This window comes from Bufo bufo, chromosome 9, assembly GCF_905171765.1.
Source record: "Bufo bufo chromosome 9, aBufBuf1.1, whole genome shotgun sequence".
Taxonomy (NCBI): domain Eukaryota; kingdom Metazoa; phylum Chordata; class Amphibia; order Anura; family Bufonidae; genus Bufo; species Bufo bufo.
This window is the reverse complement of record NC_053397.1, coordinates 185882064-185905080: the sequence shown is the minus strand read 5'-3', so window position 1 is coordinate 185905080 and position 23017 is coordinate 185882064. Positions and strand designations below refer to the sequence as shown.

Below are 23017 nucleotides of genomic sequence, written 5' to 3'. Positions count from 1 at the left end.
ACATGGTACAGCAGAGAATCTATAGGTCCCCTCAGCTTTAGGGTCCATTCACACGTCCGTAAGTGTTCTGCGGATCCGCAAAACACGGACACTGGCAATGTGCACTCCGCAATTTGCGGACCGCACATCGCCTGCACTATAATATAAAATGCCTAATCTTGTCCGCAATTGCGGACAAGAATAGGACAGGTTAGATTTTTTGGCGGAAACGGAAGCACGGATGCGGAAGTGCGGATCCGCAAATGCGGACAGCACATTCCGGCCCCATTGAAAATTAATTGGTCTGCAACCGTTCCGCAAAATCGCGTAACGGGTGCGGACCCATTTTGCGGACGTGTAAATGGACCCTTAAGGAATATACAAGTGCGGAAATTGCAAAGAAAATTAAGTAATCACAAAAACAGAGGTTCGGCCCCATCCCATAAAATCAGTGACAGAAAGAACAGTCCACGTACTATAAAGCTTGATGCCATCCGATGGGTTTTTCGAGTAGGTATTGAAGAACTGGAGGAGAGAAAAAGACAAGACCGGGTCACTGGTAATGGAGGCACAAGCATGACGGAAAATACAAAGCTGGAGGAGATCGGTACCTGGACAGTGGGGAATCCTTGCACTCCGAAGTCTTTACACATCTTGGTGTTGGACTCCTCGGCACAGTCTAACACAGCGAGATACACTGCAGGCCTCCAATCTGCAGAAAGAAGCAGCGTTACATCAGCCATAGGTTTCATCCTGAGGAGCAGACACTACAGGCTTGGTTTCCATTATAGGTGGTCCCACTTAAAGGGGTTATGCCATGATTGATGTGAAAAAATAAAAATCAGACATCATATAGTACACGGAAATCTCTTTCTAACAAAGCTAGAACCAGCCCGGTACCTCACATGGACCCAGAGATCTCCCCATTCATTGCTCCAATCGGTCTGTCTGATCCTCTGGCAGCTCAGTGCACTTTCTCAGGGTGCAGGACCTTTCTGCCTATTACAGCTTAAAGGGGTTGTCTGGGTTCACAGCTGAACCCGGACATACCTCCATTTTCACCCAAGCAGCACCCCCCTCCGATGCTCTCCTTTGCCCTGCGCTAAATCACACAGGGCAAAGGCATTTTTAGGAGATCTGGTGACGTACCGGGGCTCTCCATGGGGCTGCCAGGAAGCCCGGTGATGTCACCAGCTCTGATGGGCGGTCTTTAGCGCTGCCCTAGCCAGTAAACCGGCTAGGGCAGCGCTAAAGCCCGCCCATCAGAGCTGGTGACGTCACCGAACACACTGCCGGGCGGAAGTTTCCGCCCGACAGTGTGTTATGATAAACAAAAGAGCCCGTGTCCTGCGCGATCTAGCGCAGGGCAAAGGAGTGCATCGGAGCATTAGATGCTCCGATGCTAGCCTCAGGGATGCTGCTGGGGTGAAAATAAGGGTATGTCCAGGTTCAGCTCTGAACCCGGACAACCCCCTTAAGGGTGTGTCTTTTTGCTACAGCTCAGGGGTCATGTCCTTTCCCAGGGTGCGTTTCCTTTCTGCTGAAGCTCTCTCACTATCACAGCATAGGGGTGTGTCCTTTCTGCTCTTTCCCTATAATTGCCACAGCTTCTAACAGAAGATATGGCTTGTGACAGTCTAAGATTGAAAGTGAGTGTGTGCGACCATTTCAGTGAGGTGGACAGACAAATAAGGAAAGGAACAAACAGCAGGTGGCGCTATTCAGATCCATTTTATTGAATAGCTCAGTGGCTAGACTAAAAATTGAATTACATGCAATAACAAAAATGTTCAGGTGCTTGTATGAAAAATGTAGACTCTTTTTTTGTGACATAACCCCTTTTAGGGAACTAAGGTACATCTTCTAATTGAGAACAAATATATTATATGTGGTAACAAAGTTATTTAAAGGGGTATTCTGGTTCCAATTAATTTCCACTATCCACTGTGATAACTGTTTGATCAGTAGTATTTCCAAACACTGGGACCCTTACCAACCAAAAGGACCAGGGTGCCATGTCCGACAGTTTGAATGGAGCGCCGGTCGAGAGTGTGCACTACAGCGCCATTTAAATTCTATGCAACTAAGGCCTCATGCACACGGCCGTTGTGCGGCCATTCCATGCATTGGGGACCGCAATTGCGGTCGCCAATGCACGGGCAACATCCGTGCAGCGGGCCGGACCTATTCAACTTGAACATGTCATATTTATTTGCGGTGCGGGACAACGGAAAGAAACACTCTGTAGTGCTTCCGGTGTTCCGTTACTCCGTTCCACATCTCCGGAATTGCGGACCCATACCGTGATGGGGGGTGCACACGGCCGGCTTGCCAACCCCCCGTTTGCGGGCCGCAATACGGCCATGGCAGCCCAACGGTCGTGTGCATGAGGCCTAAGATAGCAGAATGCTGTAACTAGCACTGTGAGCATGTGATCCGCTTTCCAGCGATCGTTAGGATCCAGCGCATAGGTGATAATTGCTTATAACTGGAATACCATTTAAGTAGAAACAAATAAACATGCAGGTCTTCTAGAGCTTCTCAAAGTTTCTCCTCTCGGGATTTACTAGTCAGATAATAGCAGGGTGGGACTGGCCATAGATCCTACAGGGAAATTTCCCGGTTGCCCGATGCCCAGGGGGACGCCTGAACCCTCTTCACGGCTGCTGGCCGGGTACATAATGATCTGATGCTCTTAGCATTAATAATGTTGGGAGCATCAGGTACTTATCCACCTGGCCAATGTCCGCAGGTGCCCTACTGAACTCAAGTGTATCACTGTCCTCAGGACGGTGCTACAGTTCAATATTGCAGTGAGGGTGGCAGTATTTTGTGCTGCACTGTGGTATTTGGAACTGGTGGGTTGGTATTTTGTGCTGCACCATGGTATTACAGGCCCTGTCTAGTTGTGTTGCCCCATCTTCTGTCAATTAGTACGCGCCTACAACATAGGGCCACTTTTATTTTTATTTTTCCCGGGCCACTTTAAGTTCCCAGTCCACCACTGGACAATAGGGATGCTTTGGCCTCATCAGCAGTCAACATTTGCTCCAAAAGTAGGGTCTATAGATGTGGCATGGTCAGCAATGTGCAAAAAAAAATTCTTAGGTCCCATAGTGCACCCACAAACTGTGAGGAACGTAAATCATTAGGCATCGACACAATAAAGGCTGGCTCATATCCGTGTCATTATGTCACACTTTTGCGCTGACATGGTGAACCACCTAAAACTACCAAATTAGATGGGAGGCATGAGAAGGTTGTCATGGAGGTAGATTCATTAAGCAAATCTAAGCCGGCTGACAGTCAGGGTAAGCCAGGACTAGAGGTAACCCTGCGCTCCACCTTCTTACAATCATCGGCTGGGAATGCATGCACACTTTATTAGGAGCACCACCCCAAGAATGAAATCAAGTACTCAGAACTTGTTTATGACATTTACAAGCGAACATTTAGGAAATCTGTTTGAACATGAGGTTCACATTTATTGCAGGTTGTTACGACAAATTCCTAAAATGCATAGAAAAACTAGAATTGAGTGACGAGAAGAAACGGCAGAGCCGGTAAAGGAGAAGTAATGTACTACATACACGGTCGAGTCACATTATTATGACCAGCAGCTAATATCCAGAGTAACTTCTGTGTGCAGCACAGACAGCAGCTAGACGGGCTGGGAGTGACTTAATAAGGTCCTGGTAGGTTGTCACAGGTATCTGGAGCCATGCCGACTGCAGAGCATCCTACAGCTGCTGGGGGGTGCCTGGATATTAGGGGTCCACGGCAGCACTTGGAAGTCTTGGTCATAGTCTTGGAACCAATGTTGGACATTTTTAGCAATGTTTCATATCGCTTATTCACAATGGTGCCATTTGTCCACTTACAATACACTTTCACCACAGCAGCACATGAACAGATCACAAACTGCACAGTTACAGAAATACCGTCACCCTTGGCCCGAAAGCCAATAATCAGCCCCTTTTACCCATGACAGCAGCAAAACAGCCTATCGCACACCTTCTATACCCACAAAGTCAGCTCAGCGCTGACAGGGGGACATGGATGATATGGCAATGGCATGGGGCTGATGGCGCTGGCTGTGGGACATGATGATGGTGGCAAATTGGCAATGGCATGGGGCTGATGGCGCTGGCTGTGGGACATGATGATGGTGGCAAATTGGCAATGGCATGGGGCTGATGGTGCTGGCTGTGGGACATGATGATTGTGGCAATGGCATGGGGCTGATGGCGCTGGCTGGAGGACATGATGATGGTAGCAATGGCATGGGGCTGATGGTGCTGGCTGTGGGACATGATGATGGTGGCAATGGCATGGGGCTGATGGCGCTGGCTGGAGGACATGATGATGGTAGCAATGGCATGAGGCTGATGGCGCTGGCTGTGGGACATGATGATGGTGGCAATGGCATGGGGCTGATGGCGCTGGCTGGAGGACATGATGATGGTGGCAATGGCATGGGGCTGATGGCGCTGGCTGGGGGACATGGATGATGGCAAATGGCAATGGCATGGGGCTGATAAATAAAAATATTGTTTTCATAAAGCAATTAGCAATAAGTTAGTTTAAGAAGGTTTTTCTTATTAGAGTACTCGATTAATACTCGTTTCCTGCAGCCCTAGATGTCATCAAGCTGTGCCTGTTTTGGTCAACTCGCAAGCATGAAGGAGCTTACACGCGGGGAGGAGGAGGTGCTCATAAAGAAGACCGGGGTGACGTCGGTCATATGGACCTGGTTTGGGTTTAAGGAGTCAGATGTTAAACAGAAAAATATAATCTGCAAATTATGCGGGGCGAGAATAATAGCGAAGACAAGGAATACAACTAATTTGTTTTATCACCTCAAAACGTAGAATGTTTTGGAATACGAAGATAGCCCAAAACTGCGCCCTCCTCAAATGCCCAGTCAGTCAAGTGGAAATTAAAAAGGTGGCCCTGCCCCTACACACCAGATTAATATTGTAAAAGCATTTTCTAAAGGCATTCCATATGACAAAAGAAATAGGCGGTGGATTGTTATTACAACTGCCATTACCCTGCACCTGTGTAAGGACACGGTGCCGTTTCTAAGGGTCCATTCACACGCCGTTTTTTCTTTCCTGATCTGTTCCGTTTTTTCTGGAACAGATCTGGACCAGATCTGGACCCATTCATTTTCAATGGGTCCTGGAAAAAAACGGACAGCACAATGTGTGCTGTCCGTTTCCGTTGTTCCGTTCCGCATGTCCGTTTAAATATAAAACATGTCCTATTCTTTTCCTGAAAAATCGGATCCTGGTACAATACAAAGTCAATGGATCCGCAAAAAACGGAAGACATACGGATGTCATTCCGTATGTCATCCGTTTTATACGGAATCCGTTCCTGGAAATTACATTTTAATTATTATTTTTTTTTATTATTTCAAGAAATCCAAACAACTTTATTTGCTTATTGAAATTTATACATGCTTCCGTTTTTTGCGGATCCGCAAAAAACGGATGACATACGGATGACATACGGAAACATTTTCAGGAACAACGGATCCGCAAAAAACGGACAGAAAATCGGATTATAGAAAAATACTGACGTGTGAATGTAGCCTTAGGCCCCTTTCACACGAGCGAGTATTCCGCGCGGATGCGATGCGGGAGGTGACCGCATTGCACCCGCACTGAATACTGACCCATTCATTTCTATGGGGCTGTGCACACGAGCGGTGATTTTCACGCATCACTTTTGCGTTGCGTGAAAATCGCAGCATGCTCCTCTTTGTGCGTTTTTCACGTAACGCAGGCCCCATAGAAATGAATGGGGTTGCGTGAAAATCGCAAGCATCCGCAAGCAAGTGCGGATGCAGTGCGATTTTCACGCACGGTTGCTAGGAGACGATCGGGATGGAGACCCGAACCTTATTATTTTCCCTTATAACATGGTTATAAGGGAAAATAATAGCATTCTGAATACAGAATGCTAAGTAAAACAGGGCTGGAGGGGGTTAAAAAAAATAAAAAATCATTTAACTCACCTTAATCCACTTGCTCGCGATGCCCGTCATCTCCATCTGACTCTTTTACTGTATAGGACCTGTGGAGAGCATTAACTATAGTTTAAGGACCTGGGATGACGTCACTCCGGTCATCACATGGTACGTCACATGATCTTTTACCATGGTGATTCACCATGGTAAAAGATCATGTGACGTACCATGTAATGACCGGAGTGACGTCATCGAAGGTCCTTTAGCCAGGTCCTAAAGAAAAGAATACAGAAGCAGATGCCGGCTGCGCTATCAAGTGGATTAAGGTGAGTTAAATTATTTTTTATTTTTTTTAACCCCTCCAGTGCTATTTTACTTTTCATTCTGTATTCAGAATGCTATTATTTTCCCTTATAACCATGTTATAAGGGAAAATAATACAATCCACAGAACACCGATCCCAAGCCCGAACTTCTGTGAAGAAGTTCGGGTTTGGGTACCAAACAGGCACGATTTTTCTCACGCGAGTGCAAAACGCATTACAATGTATTGCACTCGCGTGGAAAAATCGCGGGTGTTCCCGCAACGCACCCGCGCATTTTTCATCAACGCCCGTGTGAAAGAGGCCTTACAGTGGAGAAAAGCGGCTTTCAGAACATGATTAAGACACTCGATCCACGTTACGAGGTACCTAGCCGCAAACACTTTAGCCAAACTGAAATGCCCAAACTATATGACAAAGTCCGCGACCAAGTGAAGAAAGAACTCCGGAGCATAAAACACTATGCAACTACTACGGACTTGTGGTCGAGTCGCACAATGGAGCCTTACATTAGTCTCACAGTCCACTTCATCAATGACGAGTGGAAGTTGTGCAGCAGATGCCTACAGACAGCTTATTTCCACGAGGATCATACGGGTGAACTGATATCTCAGGGATTAAAGGAAGCGCTGGAGTCATGGGGACTTAAAGAAGAGTTACAAGTCTGCATAACCACCGACAATGGCGCAAATATCGTGAAAGCAGTGGAAATAAACGGTTGGACAAGACTGCAGTGCTTCGGCCACAGGCTCCACCTCGCCATCGGTAGGTAAACGTTTATTTTAGTCCTAGACTAGTTCAACATTATGCAGGGCTATTGTGCTAATAATATCTTCCAATTTTTTCCTTAGAGAGAAGTGTGAAAGACGCCCGTGTTGAACATGAAATTGGCAAATGCAAGAAAATAGTGAGTGCCTTTTCTTACACTTGGAAAAGGAAGAGTGAAATGGCTAATGCCCAGGCTGAGCTATACCTGCCTCCTCACCGCCTCATCATTGAAACACCAACAAGATGGGGGTCTCGACAACAGATGATTCAGCGGCTGCTTGAACAAGAGAAGGCCATATCACAGGTCCTGAAAGCAGTATATGTCAAACCTGTGCTCCACCTTCTAAACACCACAGTTCTTCCTCTAGCTGATGATGACATTGACAGAGACCTGACGAAGGACATGAAGAGAGCCATCCTCAAGTATTTAAATGAGAAGTACTCAGACCCTGCAACTGATGACCTCCTGGATGTGGCCTCCTTTGTCGACCCACGCTTCAGATCCTCATATATAGCAGATGACCATAGAGAGTTCATCTTGACAAAAGCAGCAGCAGAAATTCAGGCACTGCTAGAGACGCAAGCTGTGTCTACCAGAGTCACCACCATCACACACAAGCACAGGAGCTGAGGGAGAAGCCCAGAGAAAACGAGGAGTAAACGAAGTCTGGGCAGATTTTTCAAAAATGCATCCGCCCAGCCTGGCCCAGCTGCCTTCACTGACAGAGAAGCAATTGAAGTTGAGCTTAAGGCCCCTTTCACACGGGCGAGTTTTCCCCGCGGTTGCGATGCGTGAGTTGAATGCATTGCACCCGCACTGAATACCGACCCATTCAATTCTATGGGGCTGTTCACATGAGCGGTGATTTTCACGCATCACTTGTGCGTTGCGTGAAAATCGCAGCATGCTCTATATTCTGCGTTTTTCACGCAACGCAGGCCCCATAGAAGTGAATGGGGTTGCGTGAAAATCGCAAGCATCCGCAAGCAAGTGCGGATGCAGTGCGATTTTCACGCATGGTTGCTAGGTGACAGTCTATTCACTGTATTATTTTCCCTTATAACATGGTTATAAAGGGAAAATAATAGCATTCTGAAAACAGAATGCTTAGTAGGTGATCAATTGAGGGTTAAAAAAAAATAAAAAAATTAACTCACCTTCTCCTCTTGTTCGCATAGTTCCCGGTCTCTTCTTTACTTTTTAAAAGATGAACTACCGGCTAGGACCTGTGGTGACGTCAGAACACATGCTCCAATCACATGGTCCATCACCACGGTGATGGACCATGTGATTGGAGCATGTGATCTGACGTCACCAAAGGCCCTTTAGCCCACAGCTCATCATTAAAGAAGTAAAGAAGAGACCGGGAACTACGCGAACAAGAGGAGAAGGTGAGTTAATTTTTTTATTTTTTTTTTAACCCTCAATTGATCACCTACTAAGCATTCTGTATTCAGAATGCTATTATTTTCCCTTATAACCATGTTATAAGGGAAAATAATAACATCTACACAACACCGAACCCAAGCCCGAACTTCTGTGAAGAAGTTCGGGTTTGGGTACCAAACATGCGTGATTTTTCTCACGCGAGTGCAAAACGCATTACAATGTTTTGCACTCGCGCGGAAAAATCGCGGGTGTTCCCGCAATGCACCCGCACATTTTCCCGCAACGCCCGTGTGAAAGAGGCCTAAGAGTTACCTGCAGGCACTGGATGTAGAAGGAGAAGCTGACCCACTGGTGTGGTGGAGGCTGCACCAGGCTAATTTTCCCAGGGTGGCAAGCCTAGCCAAGAAATACCCTTGCATTCCTGCGACGAGTGCCCCCTCAGAAAGGGCATTCAGCACCAGTGGCAACATAGTAACATGCTACCGATCAGCACTGAAGCCCGAGACTGTGGACAAACTTGTGTTCCTGCCGAAAAACCTTGTCTGATGTGCAAAAAAGTTTAATCACGGCAAGCAAGGAGCATAAACACTGATGTTGTTCAGTCATGTTCGTATTTGCACTACATATTGCAAGTTTGAAATTTGTTGTATATTTACAGGGAACCTGTCATCAGCTTTATGATGACCTAGAGGGCAGCATAAAATAGTGACCGAAATTCAGATTTCCACGGTGTCTCACTGATGAGCTAAAAGTAAGTGGTTGATGAGAACCAGCATCACAATCATTGCAGCCCAGGCCTTGAAAAGAGTCAAATCTACTTGAGAAGAGTCCTGGTTATTCCTAATCTCCTGCTCTCCAGCCCATCTGCTGATGATTGGCAGTTCTCTCCTAGAGAGAAAGAGAGAAAACTAGGTAGAAGACTGTCAGTCATCAGCAGGTGGGCAGGAGAGCAGGAATAACCAGGACTCTTCTCAGGTGGCCAGGACTCTTTTCCAGGCCCAGTCTGCAATGATTGTGATGTTGGTTCTCGGCAACCACTTACTTTTAACGACATCAACTCACCTGTCTCTACTTTATTCTGCTGTTAGTACGGGCAGCATAAAGTTGATGACAGGTTCCCTTTAATGGAAAAGAAACTGGTGGAACTTGAAGGGTTTTTAGTTCAAATATGTGCAGCTTTATTTAAAGGGCTTCTGTCACCCCACTAAAAACTTTTTTTTTTTTTTGCTTACTTATAATCCCCACACTGCGATTTATGCCTACATAATCAAATTAATCATTTTGGTCCTGTAGATTTTGTTTAAAACATGCTTTGCACTGAGAGGCGGCCGCTCGCTCGGCGCTCCATCCTCAATGCGCCTGCCTCGGGTGTAGATGTGACGTCATCGGCGCAGGCGCATTGAGGATGGAGCGGCCGACTCTCAGTGCGCCTGCGCCGATTGAAGACAGGTACGGCCGCGGCGCAGGCGCCAGATTTTGAATGCTAACAGGCAAAGCCAGCAGAGAACGATTCCGTTCCCTGGCCCTGTCAATCACAATGCGGAGGGGGCGTCTTTAGGATCGGAGGATGCGGCTGCTACCAGCAAGTAGCCGCCCTACTTGCTGGTAGCAAGGTAATTTGCATATTTTAAAAGCATGTTTTAAACAAAATCTACAGGACCAAAATGATTAATTTGATTATGTAGGCATAAATCGCAGTGTGGGGATTATAAGTAAGCAAAAAAAAAAAAGGTTTAGTGGGGTGACAGAAGCCCTTTAAGTAATCAGGACAGCAGGAAGAAATGTTTATTTTTTTTACATTTTGCACTTTATTTTAAAGAGGACCTTTCACAACTGTACAAAATAAAAACTAACTATATCAGTGGGCAGAGCGGCGCCCAGGGGTCCCCCTGCACTTACTAGTATGTCTGGGCGCCGCTCCGTTCGCCCGGTATAGGCTCCGGTGTCTGCGCTCCCTCTGACTGATTTCTTGTATGAGGCGTGTCTTGCTGCAGCGCTGGCCAATCGCAGCGCACAGCTCATAGCCAGGCTATGAGCTGTGCGCTGCGATTGGCCTGCGCTGTTAAACAATACACATCTTAAAATCATTAAAAAAAAGGATGCCATATTTTTTAAAGACCAAATAAAAAAAATTATTTTTAGCTCAAAATAAGTACACTGCAATAACAATAAAAAATAACAATAGCCTTTAAACTTGCATAACAACTTCACTGAACACAGATGTATGGCACTGCTTGGTAATAGAGCTTCCATAGAGGTCCATGAGGCCATTGCCACAGCTTCGTAGGGCTCCGATTTCATACAAATCATGAAAAATAGCATAATAAACATGCTCCATTTAAACCCATGTATACGAAGGTATTCTCCCTACCGCTGTCGTAGCCTGACCTACTATGTAGCACAATGGAATCAGTTTAGTGATAACATTGTTTTAAAGAAGGATATTAAAGTAACATGATCCCTTCATCCATTAGTCACTTTCATTTTCATTATTCTACCAGCGCTAGCTAGGTTTATAAGAGTCTGGGGGGAGGGGGTCATTTATGAACGTTTTTAGGCCACTTTTTGGCGTATTTAGGTTGCAGATTTTGTTGCAAAGGTGTTTTTTCCCCACTCATGCCACTTTTGCAAAGTGGCAAAAAAGGAGGCGTGGCGTTGGCGGGGAAGAGGGCTGGTCGGCAGGCCCATTTCATTCATAAATTTTCACGCCAGTTTTTTTTTTTTGTAAACTTTTTTTAAACTTAGCTGGCGTAGATTAAAGCATGTCGCACAGCAGGCAGTAGCATGCGTCAATGTTAAGTAGAGGCCGCGCCTCAACATAACTTTGGCACATCCACCGGCAGTGCAGATTATAATACATGTGACGGACCGCCTGCTCCGTCCCCTCACCACTTTGAAAAGTGCGAGCTGTAAAACACCCCAAAAAGTCACAAAATTTAGCGCAACTGCAGGGTGCACCATAGTTTGCGACTTTTTGGAAACACTTTTCTGGCGTAGAGGGGAATCCCCCTTAGTGTCTGTAAAGATGATATTATTCAGTGATGCTAGTAGAGGGGCAGGACTGTGACAACTTCTCTCTTCAGGGCAGTCTGATAGGAGGACCTTTCACCGCTCCTGACATGTCCGTTTTAATAGCTACATGCAGTTTTAGAGCATCTATTCTTATGGCTCCATGTTGTGCCATTCCTCTGTTATTTCTACTAGAAGGTATGAATGAATTGCTATTAGCCTTCAGTAAGGGTACAGAGGGGAGGTAACCAGCTGGGGGTGTGTACCTGCACAGACTGACTCTATCCAATCAGTGCTGCCATTTTCAGATTTGTTACCTCCCCTCTGTACCCTTACTGCAGACTTCTAGCAATTATTCATAACTTCTAGTAGAAATAATAGAGTAATGGGACAACATACAGACATAAGAATAGATGCTCCAGAATTATTATTACATGGGGAATGCATGAAGCTATTAAAACAGACATGTCAGGAGTGGTGAAAGGTCCTCTTTAAATGAGTACTTATGAGCTCTCAGGAATGCAGAACAGAGCCATCAGACAGCTCTTTATGTGAATTAATGCTGGCTGTACAGGACAAACTGGTTAAAAAGGTTTTTTTTTAGTCCACAATATGTATAATGTGATAACAAAAACATTGCACCTATAGGCTTTAAAGGGGTTTTCGGATTACAAAAAAAAAGAGAAAACTGCATTATATAAATCGGAGGACAACTTTCTAAATGAATTTTGACTCCTCCAGAATAATTGCGATCTGTGACCCACACCCTTTTTTTAAAATCCCAGTGCAAGACTCACGGGGCGTGTCTGTAGCATCAGGTCTCTGCCTCTTCATCCCCTCCCAGCTGGAACATTGCAGATCTAAGCCGGGCTGGCAGCGTAATTAGTATTCACTTCAGTGCAATTGGATATGGGTTGACAAATAGACTTAAAGAAATTATTTAAGAGGACTTCATGAGGATCTGTATAGCAGGCAGAAGAGTTATCATTACACTACAGACCTGCTCTGTGTTTAAAGGGAACGTGTCACAGAAATTATTTCTGACAGTTAAAACCAGATAGCGACACGTATCCCTTTTTTCCTAATCTTTTCTCATTTTCTGATTGCAGATTTTTTTAATTCTATTTTCCTGAACATGATTATGGGGGCTGCCATCTTGTCTGAGCTAATCTTTACAGCATTTAGAGAACTGCTTTACAAAAGCCACATGGGCCATAATGGACAGGAGGGGGACCTCATTGACTTCTACGAGAGAGTTTGCGCTGTGACCTGTTCAGAGATCAGAATGGAGTAGATAAGCCTTGAAAATCAGCTACTGTGAATGGTGGATCCCGTGTTATCTATATATAGACGTGGTATCGGTCATTCTAATCTTGCTTGTAATGACAAGCAGGTAACTGCAGTAAAGTGATCTGTACTGACCAAGAATTGGTGCCTAGTATTAGGCTTAGTGGCCAGTGGGGAAACGGCAGGATGTTAATATTGCTTTTGTTTTAAATACAGATATTGCCATGGAAAATTAAAAAATCAACAAAGATTATTAAAAAATATGAGTAACATAAAAACATTTAAACAATAGGTCATTTTTGGATGATCAAAAAGCTATTTTCTTCACAGGCATAAAACTAAATAAATAGCATATTACTGAAATAAGGGGAAAAAATGTTGTGCCATTTACCAATCACCATAAATAACATGTTCACTATGTTATGCAGTATGATCGCAGGGATACTAAATACTGGCTTCTGATTTTTAATACTATTTTACAAAAACTTGAATGGTTTTTGCTTTATTTTTTTCAGCAATAACTTTGCAGAAAATTCAAACTTTTACCATAAAACAGGCATGCTCAACCCGCTTCCCTCCAGCTGTTGCAAAACTACCAGCATGCCCTAATAGCTGTAAACTGTCCAAGCATGCTGGGAGTTGTAGTTTAGAAACAGCTGGAGGGACGCAGATTGGGCATCCCTGCCATAAAACATAAAAGCTGGAAAGTAAAAATTCTATCTTTCTGCCATAACTTTTACCATAAAGATTTTACAGGTCTCATTGAGATTCAAACCCTACCACCTGTACAGTAAACAGCTGCCTAACCCACTAAACTATAGCAAAGCTCTGCTGTAAAGATGGGATTTTGTTATGCCTTATAGCAGGGGTGGGGAATCCTTTTGCTGCCGAGGGCCATACAAAATTCTCAACTTAAAAATGTCACGGCTATATTTGGTCAAACATATAATTGACTCGGGGGTAAGTTACAGAAATTGCACTTCAATTTGAAAAAACCCAGAGCGCCTACACTAAATATGGCGCCTACACTAAATATATTATATATAGTGCAGGCGCCATTTTGACCAAATATAGCAGTCTAATTTTATATATTTATTTCTTTATTTGGCATTAATGGCAGCAAAGCTCATTCGAGAGGGGTCTAGAAAGGGGTTCACCCAGTTTCCACTCTACCTGCCTCTGCCTTCGAAACTGTCCTTGCCTCCGGTCCCTTTCTCAGCCTCAGATCAGCCTCCCCCCACCTCCATCAGACCCCATCCCCAGATCAGAGGATAAGTCATCAATATAGGATAAGCAGAGAACCCCTTTAATCATCCATCCTGCATCCCTGCGATAAAACTGGTGCAGGTCAAGACACCCGGGCTAAGCTTACACCATCGACAGCATTCACAAATCTGGGCCTGGAACCACCTTAAAGTTTTATGAACTTATTTGTGCTTGCAGCCGGGTATATAACTGGCATTTGAACCACAATATGAAAGAAAACCAAATCAGGGAGCATTGTCGTAACATCCAAATTTTCTCTTTGGCGATTGTAACTTTTTGTGGCTATGTAACGAGCTGGACTTCTCTTAGGCCTCATCACACAGTGAATCACAGACATGTGCTGTCTCCATTGACTTTAATGCGTGTATTCACACTTCAGTGGTTTTCCATGGACTGTGGTGACTAGGGATGAGCGAATTGACTTCGGATGAAACATCCGAAGTAGATTCGCATAAAACTTTGTTTCAATACTGTACGGAGCGTGCGCTCCATACAGTATTAGAATGTATTGGCTCAGATGAGCCAAAGTTATTACTTCGCGAGACTTCGGGTAATAACTTCATAAATGGATTTCATTTTCTACTGTAAAAAAAACATTTCCTGAACTCGGGTTCTGTTTTTTTTTTTTGCAGACCCATTGAAATGAATGGATCCGCATACGGTCCACAAAAAAAACGTAACGGATGCGGAAAGAAAATACATGCGTGTGCATGAGCCCTTAGGAACATGTCCTATTATTGTCCGCATTACGGACAAAGATAGCATGTTCTATTACGGGTCATCTGTTCCGCAAAATACGGAATGCACACGGGTGTCGTCCGTATTTTTTTGCAGATCGCAAAATACATATGGTCGTGTGCATGAGCCCTTTAGCCGAATACATACAGGCTAAGATTAAGATCATTGGAGCCTGAAATGTGTTAGCAATGGTTGCCAAGTTTGAGTCTATAGATGATCTGTTTTTATGCAACTTTACTGCTGGATTTCACATTATTTTACTACTGCAACCCAATACAAGAACTTATACTACAGGACATGTGGTCTTTAACCCCGTCCTCTGACTACAGTGGAAGTGACAAGTATAGCTGCACCTTCCAGAGTGAGCGGAACAAATCCTATGTGATTACTGACTGATCTAACGAGCCATTTTTCATGCGGCTTAATTATGTGAAGAGCTCTGGATAGAAATTAAACAGGCGGAAACCTCCCTGTATTCCTAATTCCCAGCAAGCGGGTCCACCCACTGTAAACACGCAGGGATCACGTACATACATGTGCAAACATTTGAGTAAGAAAGTCCTCTGATCCTGCTCTCGTTTCATCACAGGTTTGGGATCACATACAATTTACCGATACCAGTGATTTTTTGGGGATTTTTTTTTTCGTTTTTAGCACAGAACATTAACTTTTTCAGCACCTTTCTTGCGGAGTTTTTTCTGCTGCGTTGTTTATTGGCAAAGGCTAGATCCATACCTCCCAAATGTCCTGGATCCTACGGGACAGTCCCGGATTTCAGTGGCTGTCCCACTGTCCCAGTACGGGAAGGTATGTCCCGCTCTCTGGCAGCTGTCCCTACTTCAGTCGGCTCCCTGCCCCCTGTCTGTGCTCTACACTGCAGGTCTGGGCAGGGGCGGGGCAGGGGGCGGAGCCAGGCAGGAGCTCCATGTGTGGACTGGTGTTGGTGTTGCTGCCCGTGAAGGGGGCACAGCTGGGCATATCACTGAGGGGACACAGCTGGGCATATTTCTGTGAGGGTACATATACTGTATAAAGAAGAAAAGAAAAGAATCGCACATCCAGCTGCTATGCTTTGCTCTAATCCCTGCTACTTTTGCAGAAAACAGCACTAGATAGCGCACGTGTGCTGCCTCCTATGCTACATGCTACATGAGGCATTAGTGTACATTTTGATCAAAAGGCATAAGCCCGCTCACCACGCCAAGGTTGCCTCTATGAGTGGGTCCTACTCTAAAATTGGCGCGGCGCTGCATTTCTTTTCTTTTTTTATACATGCACAGAGATTCTGTCCCCGGATCAGCACGCCTTCCATTTGGCCAGGTGATTTTAATTAACAAGGTATTTTGCATTAAGGGGCTCAAGTAACCGACCATGTTCTCAGTTGGAGTTCCTGAGAGCTTCAGGTAAGGTGAGCTTTGACAACAGCCACTGTGCTGTTTTTCTGGCGGGTTGGTGGGGCCCTGTGCTAGGTATGGCATAGTCGGGCAGCAGGGGTGCTGTTTGACTGCTGGGTCCCGCCGCCTGCCGGATTGTCGGTGGTCGCCGTGCAGCGCTGCGCCAATTTTCGAATAGGACCCACTCATAGAGGCAACCTTGGCGTGGTGAGCGGGCTTATGCCTTTTGATCAAAATGTACAAGTAGCATAGGAGGCGGTACACATGCGCTATTTAGTGCTGTTTTCTGCAAAAAGAGCAGGGGTGAGATCAAAGCATAGCAGCTAGATGTGCGATTCATTTCTTTTTTTATATATCATTGTGAGGGGGCACAGCACTGGGCATATCACTGAGGGGACACAGCTGGGCATATTACTGTGAGGGGGCACAGCTGGGCATATTACTGTGAGGGGGCACATATCTGGACATAATCGGTGAAGGGGGCACAAATATTGTGCGGTGGCATAAAGGGGGAAAAATTATTATGTAGGGGACTGGGTGGTATTAGGGGTAAAGTTATGTTTTGGGCGGAGTTAGAGGTGTGGCCTAGGGTGGAAAAGTTTTGCTGTGATGCGCCTAACATGGTGTCCCTCTTCCTTATTTTCAATAGTTGGGAGGTATGTAGATCTACAGGCATGGATCACACATCCACATGTTATACGCTAATATATTGCTACTATGCAGCATTTTATTTGGATCCAACCGTATAAGCCCCTTACAAGCTTCATGGTGACTCTAAGGCCTCTTTCACACGGGCGTCATGGATTTGGGCCGGATAAGATGCGGGTGCTTCGCAGGAAAATGCGCGATTTTTCCGCACGAGTGCAAAACATTTTAATGCGTTTTGCACGCGTGTGAGACAAATCGGCATGTTTGGTACCCAAAGTTAGGTGTTGTGTAGATTGTATTATTTTCCCTTATAACATGGTTATAAGGGAAAATAATAGCATTCTTAATACAGAATGCTTAGTAAAATAGGGCTGGAGGGGTTAAAAAATAAATAAATAATAATTTAACTCACCTTAATCCACTTGTTTGCGCAGCCCGGCTTCTCCTCTTTCTTCAGGACCTGGGTAAAGGACCTTTGATGACATCACTGCGCTCATCACATGGTCCATCACATGATCCATGGTGATGGATCATGTGATGGACCATGTGATGAGCGCAGTAACGTCACTACAGGTCCTTTTCCTCCTGCACAGCAAAGAAGAAGACAGAAGAGAAGCCGGGCTGCGCGAACAAGTGGATTAATGTGACTTAAATTTTTTTTCTTTTGTTTAACCCCTCCAGCCCAATTTTACTAAGAATTCTGTATTAAGAATGCTATTATTTTCCCTTATAACCATGTTATAAGGGAAAATAATATAATGATCGGGTCCCCATCGCGATCATCTCCTAGCAACCATGCGTGAAAATCGCACCGCATCCGCACTTGTTTGCGGATGCTTGCAATTTTCACGCAGCCCCATTCACTTCTATGGTGCCTGCGTTGCGTGAAAAACGCACAAAATAGAGCATGCTGCGATTTTCACGCAACGCACAAGTGAAGCGTGAAAATCACCGCTCATCTGCACAACCCCATAGAAATGAATGGGTCCGGATTCAGTGCGTGTGCAATGCGTTCACCTCACGCATTGCGCCCGCACGGAAAACTCGCCCGTGTGAAAGAGGCCTAAGGGTATGTTACATCTGCGGCAGGCCAGATCTGCTCGATTTCACCAGGTTGCTCTCTGCAAGAACAGCCTGCCGGATCCACTGCCCCATGTGTGATCGTACCCTTCGCTATTAGGTGTAGTACAACATGGCAACTGCAACACAGCACCTGTAGGGTGGACCCTCAACAGCGCTTGAACGGAGTGCCGCCTTCTCTTTAAACAGTTGATCGGCAGGCGTGCTGGGTCTCGGACCCCTGCCAATCAGATATTGATGACCTATCCATAATAGGTCATCAATAAATACTGCCTGCACAATCCCTTTAAATCATCACTTCCGGGAAGATGCTAGATCGCTGTTCACACAGCGCAACTGCCCAGAAACAACAAAACTGTATGAGGACGAACAACGGCAGTAGCGATCGCTCTTCCCCATACCGTGGAGGTGCTCTCTGCATGTAAATGAAGATCTTCACCTCCACTGATGAGCAGGCAATTATGGGGAAGGAACGGTCCCTCCGCAATCATTGTCTGCTCGGTCGGGCAGTGTGCCGAGCTCAGGTCACTTACCTCTGGGTGACGCGACCCCACAGGGACATCACAACAGCGGCCCTGCAGCACTGCACCATGTGAACACATCAATAAGATTAATCACACTTATAATTACTGTAATATTGATCATTAAATGTATTCAAATCTGATTCAAATCCAAGAGGAATAACCGACTGAATTATAAGAATGCAGAGCCAGTTTCATCTGCAGCAGATCGGATCCCACAATCTTGCGGTATAAATCTGGACAAGCACGTAATAGCGGTATTTCACTATCCTGGTAATTATGGTCTATCTAGCACTGTGCATGCGTTTCCTACCGTCAGACATAAAACACAGTTTGTGACCAACTTGTTCCATTCCACGTTTGCAGTCTAATCCATCAGACACAGGAAATACTTTTCCTTTCTAAGTCATCTGTCCGCATGTTCTAGACTGGAAGGCGTTCTTCACGGGATGTAAACCTGTACGACAAGGAATTCTACTTTTTCTATCCCAGCAACTGGTTGTGCCAAGTACGCGGATTTTCATGAGTTACAAGATTAGGTATATACTGTTTTCTATGTTCGAGCAGAATTCCCTAAACAGGCCGGAGATTTTCTGTACAGCTGACACATCAGTCGCTGGTGTCTTACTGAATTACAGGACTTGGGGCTCATGCACACGACCGTATGTATTTTGCGGTCCGCCAAACACGGATCTGCAAAACATACGGATCACGTCCGTGTGCATTCCGTATTTTTCATTACGGAACAGCTGGTCCGTTATGCGTACAATAATAGGACATGTTCTATTTTTTGGCAGAACAGACATGCGGACATATGGAAACGGAAGGGAGTAAGTTCCATTGTTATTGCAGACCTATTGAAATGAATGGTTCCGCATACGGTCCGCCAAAAAAATGCAACGGACATGGAAAGAAAATACGTAGGTGTGCATGAGCCCTTAGGTTGGGGCTCCACAGTGCGGCCAAGGATGGACTGGCTGTATACCCCACGGAAAAATTCCCCTTTGAACTGATGCTCGGCGGGGGATGGGGGGCTCTTGGAAGATCTCCCGAACCCTCCTCATGGCCGCAATTAATGCTAGGAGCATAAGATACAACGGCCGCAGGATCCCCCCTGAATTCGAATGTACAGCCATCTTCAGGACGGTGATACAGCTGAATACTGCAGCAGGAGCAGCAATATCTTGTGCTGCACTGTGGTATTTGGGTCTGTTGGGGCAGTATTTTGGGCTGCACTGTGGTATATACAGTCAGGTCCATAAATATTGGGACATCGACACAATTCTACCATTTTTGCCTCTATACACCACCACAATGGATTTGAAATGAAATGAACAAGATGTGCTTTACCTGCAGACTGTCAGCTTTAATTTGAGGGTATTTACATCCAAATCAGGTGAACGGTGTAGGAATTACAACAGTTTGCATATGTGCCTCCCACTTGTTAAGGGACTAAATGTAATGGGACAGAATAATAATCATAAATCAAACTTTCACTTTTTAATACTTGGTTGCAAATCCTTTGCAGTCAATTACAGCCTGAAGTCTGGAACGCATAGACATCACCAGACGCTGGGTTTCATCCCTGGTGATGCTCTGCCAGGCCTCTACTGCAATTGTCTTCAGTTCCTGCTTGTTCTTGGGGCATTTTCCCTTCAGTTTTGTCTTCAGCAAGTGAAATGCATGCTCAATCGGATTCAGATCAGGTGATTGACTTGGCAATTGCATAACCTTCCACTTCTTTCCCTTAAAAAACTCTTTGGTTGCTTTTGCAGTATGCTTTGGGTCATTGTATACAGAGATAGCTGTCAATCACTGATAGGACCGCCTCCTTCATGTCAAAGCCCAGAATGAGCAGGAATGTATAGGATACAAGTTCTACTGAATCTTTCCCATAAAACTGTACATCAAGCTGATCAGCTCATCCTACTCTATAATATACTGCCTTCAGCTCAGACACCCTTTAGGTCCCCCTAGGGGACTTTAACATGCAATCATCTGAACGATTCTCCCATAGACTGCAATGATTTAACATTGCCATCTATGGGATAGTCACTATGTTCCTATGGAGCTCTGCAGCATGCCTCGGATCCTTAAGCAAGACTGGGTCCACATAGCAACCAAATGGCTTCCTTGATCTCCGTGCAGGGGAGCTGTTCTGGCCCTGGGAGCACAGCACTCTTGGGAAAAGATGGTTCAGATGCCGTAGTTGCAATTGACCATGGTATTTTAGGCCCAAATTACAGATTAACAAACCATTATAGGGATTTTCCAGGGCTAAATAAAGGTGTCTGGCTGTGGATCGTTTCCCTCTCCCCATTGAAATATACACGCACACTCAAAGTCAATTGTGCATGTTTACGGAGGACATGACTTGGCCTACTGGCAACTGGTCCACCTTTGATCACCATTTCGCTGCTTACAATTAACCTACATAAAAAGTTGAATACATTTTCACATATACTACATATCTTGTACCGATCCTGCAGCATGTATTAAAGTCCTCAGCTGTACCTGCAGTTCTTGAAGCTTCAGAGCTCAAATCGTCCTGCTTCACAGCAGATTTCCTAATCCTGCCTGACATTTAGACAGTGGCAACTTAGACCAGCAAGTCTAAAGATGCGCCAAAGTTATCACAATGGCACGCTCTGCATGATGTTTTTTTTTGTACTGTTAGAAACTTCTATCCAACTTCATATCACTTACTGGTTGACTAACTGTGTGCCAAATTTTGGGCCATAACTTGTCCATTACCGTTAAGCCATGCCCGCTTTCCTGTAAACCATACCCAATTAGGCAGGGCCAGAAATGCCATAGTACGACACATTATACCACCCCAGCAGAGCCAAATAGCACAGTGCATCACAAAATATTCCCCCAGTAGGACAAAATACCTCCCCAAAAACTGCCCCTCTGTGGTGACCAATGCCAGCTGCCACATTCTGTCCTCCTACTCCAGTGTTCTCAGGATGGCACTACAGCTGAATTCAGGAGTCAGGAGGAAAGCGTCCGATTATAAGTCGTATCTGTCCTTTAGGGCTCATGCACACGAACATTTGCTAGCCGGGCCCATGCTGCAGACCGCAAATTGTGGTCCGCAATGCACGGGCCCCGACCGTAGGACCACTGTATGCGGACGCAGGACCCATTCACTTGAATGGGGGTCCACACGGCAAAAAAAAGTAGTGCATGCACTACTTTTCTGCGGTGCGGAGGCACGGACAGAAAACCCATGGAAGCACTCCTTAGTGCTTCCGTGCCTCCGTTCCGCACTTCGGACCCGTTCAAGTGAATGGGTTTGCATCTGTGATGTGGTGAACAAAAGGCCGTTGCCCGTGTACTGCGGACCCGCTGCTTGCGGTCGTGTGCATGAGCCCTCATTCTTTCTCTCCTTTTATGGTCCACACTTGGCTTCCAAACCTGCCTCTAACGTGCCCACCTAAACGTGTGGGTACGTCCATACAGAACAGAAAACATCTGCTGCAGATTCTGCCGCAAAATCTTTATATTTTACAGGGGGATTTGCAGCTAATGTCACCCTGTAAATTGCAAAGGGTGAAATCCACGGCAAGAACTGACATGCCGCAGATTCAAAAGCCGCGACGTGTCAATTTATGCACTGACTTTTCCTATACAGCGTGTGGGGAAGTTTTCTTGCTGCTACTGTAACATGCTGTAGGTTGTCTGCCTTTAAACCCAGATAGAAAATCCTATATGTGGATCGGATGTAGCCTAAGGGCACATGCACATGGCAATGTAGCTTAAACAGATTTTGGCCTCATGCACACGACCGTTCCGTTTTTTTGCGGTCCGCAAACCGCAGATCCACAAAAAACGGAAGCCGTCCGCGTGCCTTCCGCAAATTTTTACGGAACGGGCGGCTTATTGTAGAAATGCCTATTCTTGTCCGCAAAACGGACCACGGGGCCACGGAATAGAGCAACGGATGAGGACAGCACATGGAGTGCTGTCCACATCTTTTGCAGCCCCATTGAAGTGAATGGCTCCGCATCTGAGCTGCCAAAACTGTGGCTCGGATGTGGACCAAAACACTGGTAGTGTGCATGAGGCCTTTCAGTGTGGATTTCGCTGCGTTTCCACACCAAAACCCACATGTGCTATTGGCGGACTTGCCCCAGCTCGTACCCTTTGCTGAAAACTTACACAAACAATTGACGGATTTAACACCCCACACCGCAGGTCGACCTCAGCGCAAAAAATTTCCACACTGTGTAGATGAGATTTTGAAAACCTCATCTACTTAACTGGTACTGTATTACTCGGCAGATGTCTACATGACGTCTAAGGCTACTTTCACACTACTGGATCCGGCAGGGTTCAGCAAAAACGCTTCCGTTACTGATGATACAACCGTCTGCATCCGTTATGAACGGATCCGGTTGTATTATCTTTAACATTGCCAAGACGGATCCGTTTTCTATGACGGACTCCCATGACGGAAAGAAAACCGCAGCATGCTGCTCTCCGGTATGAGAACGCAACCAAACGGAACAGAATGCATTCTGGAGCACTCCGTTCTTTTCAGTTACGTTTTGTCCCCATTGACAATGAATGGGGACAAAACGGAAGCGTTTTTTTCCCGGTATTGAGACCCTATGACGGATCTCAATACCGGAA

The 23017-nt window shown here is 45.6% G+C and overlaps 1 protein-coding gene across 2 annotated transcripts in view; it reads right to left on the bottom strand.

The window, feature by feature from the left end:
• The window catches only part of QSOX1 (quiescin sulfhydryl oxidase 1), a 68211-nt gene that overhangs the window by 23519 nt on the left and 21675 nt on the right, over window positions 1-23017 (bottom strand). For both annotated transcript variants that reach the window (XM_040406959.1, XM_040406960.1), the window contains exons 2-3: window positions 591-691; window positions 456-504 (exon numbers count right to left, since the gene is read on the bottom strand). In XM_040406959.1, the coding sequence (XP_040262893.1) occupies window positions 456-504; window positions 591-691 (150 nt within the window). The remainder of the gene's footprint in view (window positions 1-455; window positions 505-590; window positions 692-23017) is intronic.